The 15,838-nt window shown below is 46.0% G+C and overlaps 1 protein-coding gene across 8 annotated transcripts in view; it reads right to left on the reverse strand.

Moving 5' to 3' along the window:
- Positions 1 to 15,838, reverse strand: part of SRCIN1 (SRC kinase signaling inhibitor 1) — a 542,753-nt gene that overhangs the window by 36,919 nt on the left and 489,996 nt on the right. For all 8 annotated transcript variants that reach the window (XM_088474595.1, XM_088474594.1, XM_088474598.1 and 5 more), the window contains 3 exons: positions 11,918 to 12,093; positions 11,377 to 11,507; positions 10,869 to 11,016 (listed from right to left, as the gene is read on the reverse strand). In XM_088474595.1, coding sequence (XP_088330721.1) covers positions 10,869 to 11,016; positions 11,377 to 11,507; positions 11,918 to 12,093 — 455 coding nt within the window. The remainder of the gene's footprint in view (positions 1 to 10,868; positions 11,017 to 11,376; positions 11,508 to 11,917; positions 12,094 to 15,838) is intronic.

Consider the following 15,838-nt stretch of genomic DNA (forward strand, 5'->3'; position numbering starts at 1 on the left):
CTTACCTGGTATGGCGGGTCCAGCGTCTCCAGAGAGGTCTTCCGTGTCCGGCGGTCAGCTGATGAAGACTTCCGGCAGACAGTGGCACTTCCGGCAGGGAGTATGCCTAACCCTTCCTCTCGTGGCTAATCCTAACCTCCACTCCCGTAGCCTAGCCCTAACCCTCCCCCCCTCCAGCCTAACTCTGACCCTTCGCTGCCAGTCCACGCAGAATGTCAGCATTTCACATATCGACATTGTGAACATGTCGACATTCTGCACATGCTGACATTTTAACAATGTCGACTTCATGTTCTGTGTTGCCTTCACTCTGCCACTTTCCACAACTACAGAGGTGTAGTAAGTGACTAACTGAAACATCACAAACAACTGCTGAAAAAAAGAACAATAAAATGCAGTTATAATGCATACTTTTTTCCTGCTTCCTTATTTTGGGGAAAACCTGATTTTACCCCTGAACCATCAGGTCATAGTAACAAATTCTGTGGGATCACTCCATTATCACATAGTGCTGTACCTATGAAATATAGGATGTATTCAAACAGTCTACTTGTTTCCAGTGAAATGATAGAATTCAGCCTAAGAGGTTTCTAGTGAAATGACAGGCTGCATTCTAAGACGCTACGAGTTTGCAGTGAAATGAAAGGTTGCATTTCTAGGTAACTTGGTATTTGAAGGCACCATAGCAAAAGTTTGTCAGGGTCCCTATATACCACCCAATGGTGAAAAAAATGTATATAACACATGTAACTTTGACAAGGATGATAGGCCCCCCTCAGCTCTGGGCCCCATAGCAGCTGCACCTATGGTAGTTATGCCCAGGGTTCCAGGGAAATTATAGGCTGCTTTCTAATAGGTGATTGATTTCTGTCGAAATTATAGGCTGTATTCTGAGAGGTTACTGATTACTATTGAAATGATAGGCCTTAGGCCCAGGGGTGGCGGATTTATAGTGAAATGATCAGATTCTATGTAAGATGTGATGGTTTTTAGTGAAATGATTGGTTTATACCTCTCTGAGGATGTAGCCTAAGGAGAAAGACAGAAGACTCTCTTTGTTGGGGCATTCATTTGATTGAAATGTTATGGTTTCATTAAAACATACATTTTTATTGATAAGCATTAAAAAAGACGGGGAGAAGAACATTTACTTTCTCTACTCGGGAGTCTTTTTCCAGTAAAGGTACAAATATTGAAAAGGAATCGCTACTGTGAGTTATAGAATTGGTGTTACACAATTTATTGATAGATGTGAGAAGATACAAACAGTGCAATTATGTGATGTGGATCACAAATACAAAAAGTATTAAGTCAAGTTCAATCTGTGATGGTGGAATATAAAGTTGTTTGTACAGAATAATATAAACAATGAATACACACAAATTGTCTATTGTATATTTTTTTTCTCTCTACTTTCAATATACATGCTTGTGAACTGCAATCATTAAACCCAGCCATTATATCCAGTGATTAACAGGTTAGCATCCTATCCAAATATTGGAAATTACTCTACAACTGGCTGATACATTTATTACTTTTTGCTTTTTACATTTATCTGTATTTGCAATTTCTGCACTCCTATCGATATGCCAATATTGTGAGCAACCCCCCTTTTTTTGTGTATTCATTATTTATATTATTCTGTACAAACAATTTTATATTCCACCATCACAGATTGAACTTGAGTTAATACTTTTTGTATTTGTGATCCACATCACATAATTGCACTGTTTGTATCTTCTCACATCTATCAATAAATTGTGTAACACCAATTACATAACTCACTGTAGCGTTTCCTTTTCAATATTTGTACCTTTACTGGAAAAAGACTCATGAGTAGAGAAAGTAAATGTTCTTCCCCCCATCTTTTTTTAATGCTTATCAATAAAAAATATGAGATATGGTAAGAACTTACCTTTGTTAACTCTATTTCTATGAAGTCCATAGGGTTCCACAGGATACCATGGGGTATAGGTGATGACGTCAGGCATCGGGCACCATAGAGTCAAGTTTTCAGCCTCCCAGGATGCACTAGGGTCCCCCTCCTATACCCCGCCCCCGAGCCAAGGCATCTCAGTTACGTACCAAGCCATAGGCCGGAGGAGGAGAAGGAAGAGAGAGAAAAAAGATCTGGACACACACAAGAATCACATTCTCACCAGACGGAGACGGAAAAACCGGTGACCAGAGTAAAGAACATCTGCAGCACAGGTGCGACAGGGCGGGAGTCCTGTGGAACCCTATGGACTTCGTAGAAATAGAGATAACAAAGGTAAGTTACCATATCTCTTATTTTCTACATCAGGATCCATAGGGTATCCACAGGATACCTTGGGGATGTCCCAAAGCAGTATCCTTCAAGGGTGGGGACGCTCCTGTGCTGAAAGGAGAATCCGCCGCCAGAAGGAAGCATCCTGAGAGGCAAAGGTGTCAAACGCGTAATACCTCACAAAGGTATGGACAGAGGACCATGTGGCAGCCTTGCAGATCTGGACTGCAGAGGCACCACGTCGAGCTGCCCACGAAGGACCCACAGACCTAGTGGAATGAGCCCCCACAGAGGATGGAACCGGAAGGCCCTCATGAAGATAAGCCTCTGAAATTGCCATCCGAATCCAACCTGCCAAAGTTTGCTTTGAAGCAGGCCAACCCTTTATACGGAAGCCATAGAGGACAAACAAGGCGTCCGACTTCCGAAACGAGGAAATGCGGTCAACATAAATCCTTAAGGCCCGCACAACGTCCAAAGTGGCCTCACCCACTGACAGGTCGGGTGAGTTAAAAGCTGGCACAACGATTTCCTCGTTGATATGGAAACGTGAAACAATTTTGGGAAGAAATTCAGGACGAGTGCGCAGCACTGTCCTGTTCCCATGAAAAATTAGAAAAGGGGGTCTACAGGATAGAGTCAGAAACACATGTGGCCGAAGCGATGGCCAGAAGGAAAATAGTTTTAGCTGTCAGCCATTTAAGGTCCACTGAGCCCAGTGGTTCAAACGGCGGTCCCTGGAGAGCCCTCAGGACCACAGCTAAATCCCAAGGCGCCAACGGTGGAACAAATGGCGGCTGAATTCGAAGAACACCTTGCAAAAAGGTGCGCAAATCAAGGATTGTAGCAATCCTACGATGGAACCAGACGGACAGGGCAGACACCTGCACCTTCAGAGAAGCAAGGCGAAGCCCATGGTCTAGTCCCGCCTGTAGGAAAGCCAACACTCTGGACAGACGGAACTCCCGAGGTGCATAACCTCTCGGCCGACACCACTGGAAGAACGTATGCCACACACAATGGTATATTCTTGCAGAAGGCGGCTTCCGAGCTCTTAGCATAGTTCGTACTACAGAGATGGAAAACCCCCTGGACCTTAACATGGCCATCTCAACAGCCACGCCGTCAAAGACAGCAGAGTCAGGTCCGGGTGAAGACAAGGACCCAGAGACAGTAGGTCCGGTCGCAGTGGCAGCCGCAGAGGACTGTCCACGGACAGACCCTGAAGGTCTGAGAACCAGTGCCTCCTGGGCCACGCGGGAGCTATCAACAGGAGCATACCTCCTTCCTGTTTGAATTTCCGGATTACCCGAGGAAGAAGGGAAAAAGGAGGAAATAGATAAGCAAACCGGAACGTCCACTGGACAGACAGAGCATCCACCAGAGACGCCTTTTCGTCTCTTGTGCGAGACCTGTACACCGGCAACTTGTTGTTGTGCCGTGACGCCATGAGGTCGATCTCTGGAAGACCCCACCTGTCCACCAGAAGTTGAAAGACGTCCTGATGCAGGGACCACTCCCCCGGATGAACGTCCTGGCGACTGAGAAAGTCCGCCTCCCAGTTGAGAACTCCCGGGGTGAATACTGCTGATATGGCCGGGAGATTGTGCCCCGCCCAGACCAGAATGCGGGACACCTCTACGAGTGCTGCCCGACTTCGGGTTCCTCCTTGACAATTTATGTAGGCCACGGTGGTGGCGTTGTCCGACTGGACCTGCACGGGGTGACCTTGGTGAACCCGCTGTGCCTACTGGAGAGCATTGAAAATGGCGCGGAGTTCCAAGATGTTTATTGGAAGCTCTGTTTCCGCCTGAGTCCATCTGCCCTGGAACAAGTGTGGACCCATGACCACTCCCCAGCCGCCGAAGGCTGGCGTCCGTTGTCAATAGGACCCAGTTCTCCACCCAAAACGGATGACCCTTGTTGAGATGGGTCGTCTGCAACCACCAGGCAAGGGACAGGCGAACCTCCGGAGTGAGCAGCATCGTCTGGGATTTTAGACTCTGAGGCAGTCCATTCCATTTGGACAGGATCAATTGCTGCAGAGGTCTGGAGTGAAACTGGGCATATTCCACCATGTCGAATACTGACACCATGGACCCAGTAACCTCATCGCCGAGTGTAGAGACACACGGCGACTCTGCAGACAACTGTGCATCCTCAACTGCAAGGCAGAGATCTTTTCCCCCGTCACAAAGATCCTCTGCTGACTGGAGTCCAATAAGGCTCTGAGGTGCAGAATCCTCTGAGATGGGATCAGGGTGGACTTTTGCCAGTTTATCAACCAGCCGTGGCGTTGCAGTACTGCAATCGTCAGATCCAAGTGGCGTAGAAGGAGCTCTGGAGACCCTTCTACCAACAAAAGGTCGTCTAGGTATGGCAACAAGCGGACTCCCTGCAGCCGCAGGGACGCCGCCATGTCCGCCATAACCTTGGTGAATACACGTGGTGCTGTCGCCAGGCCAAAAGTTAACGCCCGGAACTGGAAGTGATCATTGCGGATTGCAAACCTGAGGAACTGTTGGTGACGCAAAAGAATAGGGACATGCAGGTAAGCATCCTGTATGTCCAACGACACCATGTAATCCCAAGGTTCCAGCGCCAGAATAATGGACCGTAGGGTATCCATCCGAAACTGCGGCACCCGCAAGGACTTGTTGAGGGCCTTGAGGTTGAGAACCGGACGGTACGACCCATTGGGTTTCTGCACCAAATATAGATTGGAATAGAAACCCTGGCCCCTCTGGGAGAATGGAACAGGCACTATAACTCCAGCCTGGAGCATAGTGTGCAAAACCTTCCACAGTTTCATGGCTTTGGTCTGGTCTAAGGGAAGACCCGTGGTGAAGAATCGGGATGGGGGCCTGTGCCGAAAGGAGAGGGCATACCCGTGAGAAACCACCTCGTGAACCCAAGTGTCTGTCGTAGTTGCCGACCAATACTGGGCGAACTGCAGCAGGTGGCCTCCCACTTTGGGATCCCCCAAAGGGAGGCCGGACCATCAGCCCGCAGACTTGTCATTAGACTTAGGGGTCGGACGTCTGGTACTCCAGGCCTGTTTCCTGGGCTTGGCCGATTTCTTGGGCCCAGCCTGTCTGGGAAAGGACTGTGCCTTAGGCCTACCCTGGGCCCTATAAGGCCGAAAGGACGACGTACCCGAACTGGAAGGGACCACAGCAGACGGGAGACATGCAGACTTGGCTGCCGCCAGCGTGGCCACAATTTTGTCCAGATCCGGACCAAAGAGGACTTCTCCATTAAATGGCAAAGCTTCCAATCCCTTTTTGGAATCAGCGTCCGCCTTCCAGGATCGCAACCATAAGGTGCGATGAGCAGCCACAGCTGCCGAGGAAATGCGAGAAGTGAGGGTACTAATATCCATGGGCGCTTCATTGATGTAAGTGGCCGAATCCCGGAGGTTGCCTATCAACTCGGACTGTTCAGACGAACAGTCGGAATCCAAAGACGCCTCCAAACTATCGGCCCAGCGCTCCATAGCTCTGGCTACCCAACATACGGCCATAGCCGGTCTGGATGCCCCCCCCCGCGAGGGAATAAATTAACTTTAGGCAGATCTCCACCTTACGGTCCGTAGCATCCTTCAAGGAGGACATGGGCAATGTGGCACTTCGGACCAGGCGTGTCACATGAGAATCCACCTGAGGAGGGGATTCCCACTTAGAGAAATAATTGTCCGCAAACGGATAAGCCACCGCTAAACGTCTTTGAGGCTGATACAGTTTGCCAGGATGTTTTCACGCCTCCTCTAAATGGTCTACTAACTGACCCGAAAGAGGAAACACTGTGGCGTCACCCTTAATATCCTTGAAAAAGGCATATTTGGACTTTGACACCGGAGGATCATCATCCTCAATAACTAAAGCTGTGCGGACTGCACGAATAAGGCCAGGAATATAAACCTTAGACTTAGCGTCCGACTCTTTAGTACGGGGAGGTTCTTGGTCAGAAAGATCCAGAATCTCCCCATCATCGGACGTCCCGTCGTCATCCTCATAAGGAGCAGACAGAGACGCCACCGGCCGCTTGTGGGGCTGCAACACGGACTCCCCTTGTAACACATCCGACAAATGCTGTTCAGAGCTTGTCAGCGAATTAACCCACGCAGGCTCCTGAGAGACCTGAGGAGGGGAAATAGGGAGACTGTGGGGTACCATCGGTTGTCTCGGGAACCCCTGCATGGGTGACGACACCGCTGACTGCTGGGACAATCCCGTCTGAGAGAACGCAGGTTGTGGAGCTAACTGGCCCACTAGGGTTGTAAGCGCTTTGGCGAAACAAGCCCAGGGCGGTTCCTGTACCGGAGCCGTGACAGTAATTGGTCGCGCCAATAAAAAACACTACCCTCCCCCTCCGCTATAGGTACCTTGCATGTAGTACACAGAAGCTGGAGAGGAAAATCACTCTCAGACATGATGGCAAGTATATGACCCCTCTCACTGATACACGTTAGTATAGTGAGAGAACCGCCCTGCAATCACCGCACCGCAAGGGCTTTAGCAGAAGAAGAACAGGGACAGTGAAAAAGCTGACAGTAGAAAGTGAAAGTACAGGCAGCAGACGCTAGCAGCAGTCACATACGATGCAAAGAAATCAATCCCTGCACTATCAGCGCTGATCCTCAACTACGCAGACACAGGGCCTGGTAGGACACAGCGCTGCATACACAGACCTGTTCCAACGGAGGAGAGGTATGCCGGGGGACCCAGACCACGATGCCACCGATCAGCAGCTTCCAGCAGAGTTCACCATGCTTCCATAAAGATGGCCACTGAGGAGCAGAGAGGAGGCCGGCCTGGGAGAGGAGCGCTGCCACAGGGCCAATCGGCAGGTGCAGAGAGGGCTGTGTGCAGCGGGGGAGGCGCCGGCTGTGCTGCGGACTGCTCAGCTGCGGTCCGCTGTCCCAGGGGGGTAGTGGAAGCGCAGGTTTATTACCTGGCTCCACGCTGCAGCCAGTCCCCAGGGAGCACCCTGCCTGGGGACTCTGGACCATGTTTCAGCGGGGACCCACCGCCCGCTGCTTACCTACTGCCCCCCTTGACTCCGGCCATGGTCCAAAATATCTGGGGTCACCGCTAGCTGTGACCCCAGATGCCTACCAGCATCCCCGGATCAGTACTGGCAGGGGTGTAGGGCAGACAGCATGGACGTCAGTAGTGACTGTCAATGCTGTACTTCCAGATGTGCAGCCACAGCTGCCTTGAAGAAAACTTCAGGGGCTATCCTTAGCCCCCCTCTAAACAGGTGCTCCGACTCCGTGCCGGGCACCAACGAAACTGAGATGCCTTGGCTCGGGGGCGGGGTATAGGAGGGGGACCCTAGTGCATCCTGGGAGGCTGAAAACTTAACTCTATGGTGCCCGATGCCTGACGTCATCACCTATACCATAAGGTATCCTGTGGATACCCTATGGACCCTGATGTAGAAATTAATGTTTTAAAGAAACAATAACATTTCAATCAAAAGAGTGCCCCAACAAAGAGAGTCTTCTGTCTTTCTCCTTTGGTTTATATATTATATACCTGACTCTAGGGAGCACCACCAACCTTGTGATTTATTAGTATTATACCTTACTATATGATGCCCTATCAGGGGCGTATCTATAATGGATGCAGGGTGTGCGGGGCACACGGGCCCCCGGGTCCAGGGGGGGCCCCGCACCGCACACCCTGCACCCATATTATTTAAAACTCACCTGTTCGTGGCCCCGCGTTGGGTGTCAGCACTGCACAAAACGCCGGAAAATGGCTGCCGCGACCCACAGTTTATTGCTTCTGCGGTGGCCGGCCCGCCACGTCGGCCGCCAGGAAGAGAGGAGGGGGCCGTGCACGGGGAATGCACACGGGCCTCCTCCTCTCTTAAAACGCCTCTGTGCCCTATATGTTGGTTCTTTAACACTATACGCACACATCTATATTGGCCCTATTTGGATTAGGTCAGTTCAGATTCACACCTTCCCTTTTATCCTCAGTGAGGTCTGTTTCTTGTGAATTCATAGGCTGCATTATCACTTTTGTGTTTATCCTTGAAGGAAGCATTTTACATTTCAGTAAGTCATATGGCTTCCGAAGGCATCTGAATATGACACACTTCGTACAAAGTGTAAAGCCAAGCTTGACAGGTATATATTTATTTACCAATCTGTTCAGTAAGAGTGAGTTGTTTTGTTAAATAAACATGCGTGTGTGTGTATGTGTGTGTGTGTGTGTGTGTGTGTGTGTCTGTTGCTTTCATACTCCTCTAGTGCATTACAAGTAGTTTCTTATTAAAATACTAGCTGGGATACTCAGCATTGCCCAGGTTGAAGAAGGGACCTTGAAGTACATCTGCAGCCTAAATTTTTTGCATTGTCCTTGCCTATAACCCCATTCCATTGATCCTGAAAAGGACCCCACTGTTTGCGAACACGAATTTAGCCTATCCATTAAGACACTGTTACCTCAACATTGAGGTATAAATAATGCCTCTATAGGAGCCAGAATGAAAAGGCTGTTCGAAGCTACCACTCTGATTGTTTGGAATTAAATATATCAGGAGCAGAGTGACTTACATTGTGCTGGGAAGCCGATGGACGGAATCCATCTGGGAAGCTGCGGGGGGGGGGGTTAGGTTTAGGGGGGGGACTTAGGGTTAGGCACCCCCCCGGGAGGTTAGGTTTAGGCTAGGGGAAGGGGGGGTTAGGGTTAGGCACCGCTAATGGAGGGTTAGGGTTAGGGGGTAGAATTAGGTTAGTAAATACTTACCTTTGACGATCAGGATTTCCTCCTCTGCCGGGATGCCGCTGTCGGGATTAGAACCGGTAAAGGTGGTAAATCGTATGTATTCCACTAAGCTGCCCAAACCAATGCTGTTTCAGAAATCAGTGCAGAACAGAAATCATTGGCGAGCAAAAATATCTGCAGACCAACATTGGAGATAGGAAAATATGATTGGAGGAAATGAGTAACTGTCAGTGCAGGTGCAGTGTGACAGTTGATCCTCCAACTCACTACTCTTCCATTGGAGCTCTGCCTGCCCCCCACTGGTACATATCAGCCTGTTCTTCAGATCAGTGCAGGTTTAGGCACTGGATGACATCCTGACCGAACTGTCTTGAACCAAAATTTCAAATCAGAGACTCCACGGTATACTTGATGGGCACCATGTAGAACTCCATGGGCCTGACGAACTTCAAACATAGCCAACAACCTAATCCTTCTCAAACTACACCACCATGCCAAATTTGGTGGAGCTAGGTACAAAACTCTGGCTGTGCATAAAGGACAAACAGACAGACACATACACCTTCTGGCTTAATATATTATAATATATATTACCATATTGTCAAAACCAAAACAGAAATCTTTAAATGCATTAATAATAACTCAGATCCTCTCAAATTCTGCAAAAAGAAAGGATATAATATTGCTAAGTATTACTTTGGTAAAATAGCCATTTCATCATCAAAAAAGTCAGAGCAGAAAATTGTGTTAAACACAGGTGATATTTTGGTGGGAATTGCACAGCAGCATAATTACCTGCTGGCTATGCTTGAGGAACTAAAGGCTTTTGGCTTCGTCTCAGGGTGTCGAGAGGAACTTACATACAATTAGATTAGCTGCATCAGGACAACTAGTTTTAATCACATTCTAACCTCAAATAATTGTATTGTAGCCTAGGGATCTTCTTGGGTGAGGGTATATATGCACTCAAAATGAATGTCCTGCCTAGGCAACTGTATTTATTTCAAGCTCTCCACAAACAAGTCCTGTGCAAATATTTACATTTAGCCAGTACATTATCTCTATGTTCATTTGGGTTAAGAAGTGCCCAAGAAACCAACTGTGGATCTTACAAAACTTTACACAAGGTTGGATATACAGAACTTCAAAATGCGGTCAAAATATGGTAGATCATATATCGACTATTGAAGTTTTGCACTAATAACTGAGACAGAAGCCACTAAAAGATTTCTCTCTCTTCTCTCCTTTAATTTTCACACCAGCCTTACAAAACAAACATTCGGTTACAGACATCACATTCCCACAATTCTTTGTTCTGCAAACGATGTTTAATGTTCTACCACAAACACTTTGATCAGTTGCGGCAACTCAGAAACTTTCATGCATCACAAGAACCACCTAATAAGGAGATCACCCTCAACATTTACATTGCTTTGTCTGAGTCAGGCCTCAACCACAGGCTTAGTTTTGTTGCTTTACGTTGAGCTGGAAATTTTGGGGTGTTCAAGGCCTGCAAAGTATTTTGGTAACCTTGGGCCGCCAAACCTTGATTACCCTCTTCCACTGATGATCACCCTATATAAACATTTTTGTCGACCCCAGCCGGTCAGGCTCCTTCCTCCTTTTCTTTATGTTCCTCTTATACACCGCTCCTCCTGTCTGTTCTTAGAACGCCTCTTCATCAGTTAAAACCCCTGGTTGAAGGTACCCTCAAATGTGTGTTAACTTTGCACATCACAATGTTTGTTATGTAAGTCACTCAATTTTTCTGTCTTAATTACTATATTTTATGTTAACTTTATCTGTTTAACTAAACAATATAAAAATAGACATTTCATCTGCTTTCCATAGTGGCTTACTTGCGAATCTGAGCCAATGTGTCCGTAACGGTCTTGCATCTCTTCAACAGCCCGTCAAGGCGATGTGGTTCCTCTTTCAGGAACTTCACAGCCTCCACCTCCACACGCAGAACTATGCGCATTTTACTTTGCAAACTGGGGAACTGAGCTGCAGATAGGAAGAGACTACAATTATATAAAGAAACACACAATGAAAGAAATAATGTTTAGTAAATATTATCAAAATGAATAACGACTAACACCTTACCCATAATCCGCAAACAGTGGAGGCAGACATTTTCTGGTGTATGCAGTTTCTAGTGAATGGATAGGCTGCATTCTCATGAATATTGGTTCAGTCCACAAAATGGCTGCCCCCATTGCATACATGCATGTTGTCCCAATTTGTGCCACACTTATTGTTAAACTGCACATTGTAAAAATGAATGTACAGGTTGCCAAGTCTTCCACTATGTGTAAGCAGAATTATGGAGTATAAATGATTCTTGTATTCCCAGCTGCTTCTTACCTTTCAGCTCAGTTAGAGTCTCTCCCAGCTGCTTTAGCACCACGGCTTTCTCCTCTAGTTCCTGCGTAGATATCAGACGGTGGTTGTGCGCTAGATCTTTCTTGATTTTCTCCACTGATTTCTCTAGGTCACTACAGGAGGAAACATAGAGCGGACCACAACAATAATGATCACATTAAATAGAGCATGTCACACATATACGAAGAGATGGGCAGCCATGGTTGTTAGTTGTGCATAACAAAAGTGTTCATCTAAAGTGAGGATGCACTGAACATAGGATTTCAGATAAATACAAAATCCTATCCAAAACCAAACTATATTTAGAGAATTATGAAAATCATAAAACGTTAGCTGTAATTTTAGCTAATTGAAGGGTTTGCCTTGCATTCATTTATTGCAGAGTATTACGATCTGAATGATTTAAACTTAAAGACTTGGCCAAATCCCCAACTGAATCCGTGATATGGTGCATCCCTAGGGCAGTGACTTTATGAGAAGACCTATGTACAGTATATGTTTTTTTTTTTTCCTCGAAACTCACTTTAGTTGCTGAGTTATAAACTCTTCCTCATTCAGATATTTCAGTCTCTCCTCCTCTACCATGGCTCTCTGTCGTTGCAATGGGTCTTCTTGCTTACGCATGGTGTCAGTAACGCGCACGCTGATCTCTGTCTCTGTGCGTTTCAGCATGCTCCGTACAGTCTCCTGGTTCTGCAGCTGAAGTACATGGGATGAGAGAGAGCATTGTAACAAATGACTAAGCTATCCTTCATTCATTTTTGCAATATGGCATCCTGAAATCTAAATCCTAAGACATCAACAATGTAAACAAGAAGTATGTTGCCAAATTAATTATTGTGGTCATCATTAGGGTGTTTTGTTATTTATGGCTCATGTTATAATGTAAGCATCCTTTGAAATGTGAACGTTACTGATACAAGTGGAGTTCGGACTCCAGAGAAAGGAGAATAATAACATACTAGTAAACATGTTTGCATGGTGTTGAACAAAAGTTCACTGTAGTTTACACATTTACAAAAATCACACACGGAACTTATCTGATCTGTTTGAGCCAAAACTTTAGATCTGTGTTTGGTGGGCGTGAATTGTCTAGGGATGTGGGCAGCGATCACCTCTACTGGGCAATGCTACTTAGTACAACCTTGTCACTGATTAGTTTACACCAGTGATGTGCAGTGAGGTCAATGGCTGGAAGGCACACATGGAGATGGGTCTGAGTGCTGGGAGCCTGTCTCGCCCCCTACTCACTGTAACTCTCCCCTCCTACACTAAGCTTCAGTGTTCATTGATTCTCCTACCTGCATCACTGTGTATTCTCTTGCTTCTGCTGACTGAGCTCCGATCTCTGGTCACATGACACATCCAAGGGGTCCATCAGTGCTCAAGGCACGCACCCATAGAGGCATGCCTTTAATAGCTCTCTTTCCATGCAGCTTACTGCCCTTGGGTGTGCCCCCCCCCCAGCTCTGCAAGCAGTGTCTGACTACAGAAGTGAGGCTGAGCTGTTGCTCCCTCGTCTCTCGTCTCCCTGCAGTCCCAGGGAGCTTTACAAAGCTGGTGAGAGTGAACTATAAAAATGACTACAATAAACAAAGATGATGCTTATAAATTATAAATATCTTCTTTGCATTATTGTAATCATTTTTAGATCAAATCTCAGGAGTATGACAGGGGAGGCTCTACCTCCTCTGCCTACCCTGACTGCACGTCCCTGGTTTACACCGCACAATGCCTAGAGGGATTCAGCAATTAGGAGACAAAAAAATACAAAACATAGTCCTTGAAGTTGTATTCTAGGCTGGGACATATTGTACATACCATTTTTGTACCAAATAAGAAAGTAGTTACATAAAACAAGAACACATTTCCTTTTCCACCCCTTATAACCATGTAGCCTTTTCAGTATGTTCAACAGCTGGGAAGACTTACTTGTTCCTTTGTGTGATAGAGCTCAACTCAGTACAAACTGATGTTAATATCGTCAGAGTAATCACTATTGCTGAATAAAGCAAGAAAATTAAAAACTATGGAACGCGGGCTGGATACATCCTCAGCTCATTAGCTCTGCATCCAAAGTGTAACATGGGGGAGTGGATGCAACTGTGGTATAATGTCTGTCCACTGGGCATACTATATGTCTTCCCAAGTCAATAAGAGGGAGGAGACCAACACTGACATGATGATAAAGTACATGTTAAGTGAAATGTGAAACTCAGACAGGCCTGAATTAAGGTTTTGTGGGGGTCCAAGGGGAAAAAAACTTGTGGGGTCCTCTTCCAATAAAATTGTCAATATGATATGCTAATGATGTTATTAAAAAGTAAATACTCCCAGCACCACAAAAGTGTTAATCAAACTAGAGTGTCCCCAGTCCACATTATGCCACACTAAAACCCTAGTTCTCATATGCCACAGTGCCCCCCACACTAATGTAAAAGAGGTTAGTTTTCCACTTCACATTATTCCCTTGAGGATATGGCATAATTAGATCACTGGACTTGTGCGGGCAGAATGAAAGAACCAGACCAAGAAGAGAGCCACAGTCTGAGAAACAGGTCAATTCACAAATAAACCAGTTTAAAGGTGTGCGTAGTGGTAGTCATGGGATAAGTCAAAGTTTCCTTTGTAGGTCTGCCCTCGAGTGGTAAGTGCTACCAACAGGTAGGGTATGGGATGCTGGTGCTCAGGATCCCGATGGTCAAAATCCCAACGCCGGCATCCCGACAGGGTTAGGATACCGACATCTGTCGGTAGGTATCCTAACCCTTCTCCTACCCATAACCCTACCCAGTGCCTAAACCTAACCTCCCCCCTAGTGCCTAAACCTAATCTCCCCCTCCACGCACATTAAACCTAACTCTCCCCCTTTAGTGCCTAACCCTAACCCTCCACCTAGTGACTAACCTATAACCCAAACCCTGCTACTTACCTTCAGGATGCCGGCGGTCAGGATGCCGGCGCTGGGATTCTGACAGGTGTCGGGATTCCAGCGCCGGTATTCTAAGTGCTGGGATCCCCTGTGCTGGGATATTGACCACTTCCCCCCATGTAAAGGGCCCCATACATCTACAGAGCAATCTGTTGATCCCCTGTTCGGACAAGAACCGATGGTTGCCGATCCATCTGGGAATCTGTAAAATTCTACATGTTAAAAAAGTCATATTTGCTGATCACAGTCATATTTTAATTGTGATCAGCAAATCAGTGAAAATCAACATTTCTCCAATGCACCAGCCCCAATGTCTGGGGATTGGTGAATTGCCCCAATCAATCGTAGCTGTATGGGGGCCTTAAGTTTGCATTGAGTAGCTTTTCTATTTTAAATGGATATTTTGTATTTACATTTTTGGGATGCCAAAAAAAGAAAATAATACATAATATAAAAAATATACTGGTAGGTTAATTGGCTCCCCTCAAAATTGACCATAGTGTGTATGTTTGTGAGCATGTGGTAGAAAATATAGAGTGTAAGCTCCACTGGGAGATGTGAATGGTAAGATATACAGAGAGTAAAGCGCAGCGGAATATGTGTGCGCTATATAAATAACTGGTAATAAATAAATAAATAAAATAAATAAATTAACAGTGTAGACCAGATAGCTAGCATAATGAGGAAGCGCAAGAGCACAAATAAAGGACCAAAATTAATGGATGGCATAAGAAGGTCCAAACAAATGCAGACATAAAATAGAGATAAACATAAACATTAATACAGAGCCAGAAACATAAAAGAGCACATTATATAAATACGGAGAAACATAACAGTATAAAAATAGAATATACAATTATTTATAATAAATAAGGAAGGCGAGAACATAACACAAATAACAGATAGGGCGAGGTGGCGAAATCACCCACTAAACAAATCCTGAGGGGATTAGAATTGTTCAGGAGAAGGAGATTCCAGCGCATACCCAGAGGACTGAGAAAAATGGTCTAAACTCTATCATATTGAAGAGGGCACTTTCTCTTAAGGTACATGAAACGTTCATCAGAAAAGGTAACATTAAATAGGGCCACCAGGAAGGGAAAGGGGGAGGATTAGAACCCATCCGGGTTCGGGCAATACAAACATAGGCCAATACCAGAAGTTTATTGACATATATCTGTAAGGAGGAGCTCAGTGAATCCTCCAGGCCAATACCAAAGAGGCAAATACCAGGGTCAAACTGGGGAATCCAAATCCTGGTATCCTTTACGAGGTGTGCTATTAAATAACAAAACTGTACTTGTAAAAAATAAACCATACTACGTCAGCTAAAAGGAAGTGGGGAAACATTGACCTTGGACTATCTCAATATGGTTTTGCAGGTTTCACTCCTCTCACACAGATAGTTGGCGGTCAGAGAGCGCTCGAAGAAATTGTGTTTTTCCCATGCATCATAAAAGTGTTTAGTTCAAAAGTAGAGCAAATCTTTCCATGTGCTAACCGAGGCTAATG

The sequence above is a fragment of the Taudactylus pleione genome, unplaced genomic scaffold (genome assembly GCF_031769625.1).
Source record: "Taudactylus pleione unplaced genomic scaffold, aTauple2 ptg000155l, whole genome shotgun sequence".
Lineage (NCBI taxonomy): Eukaryota > Metazoa > Chordata > Amphibia > Anura > Myobatrachidae > Taudactylus > Taudactylus pleione.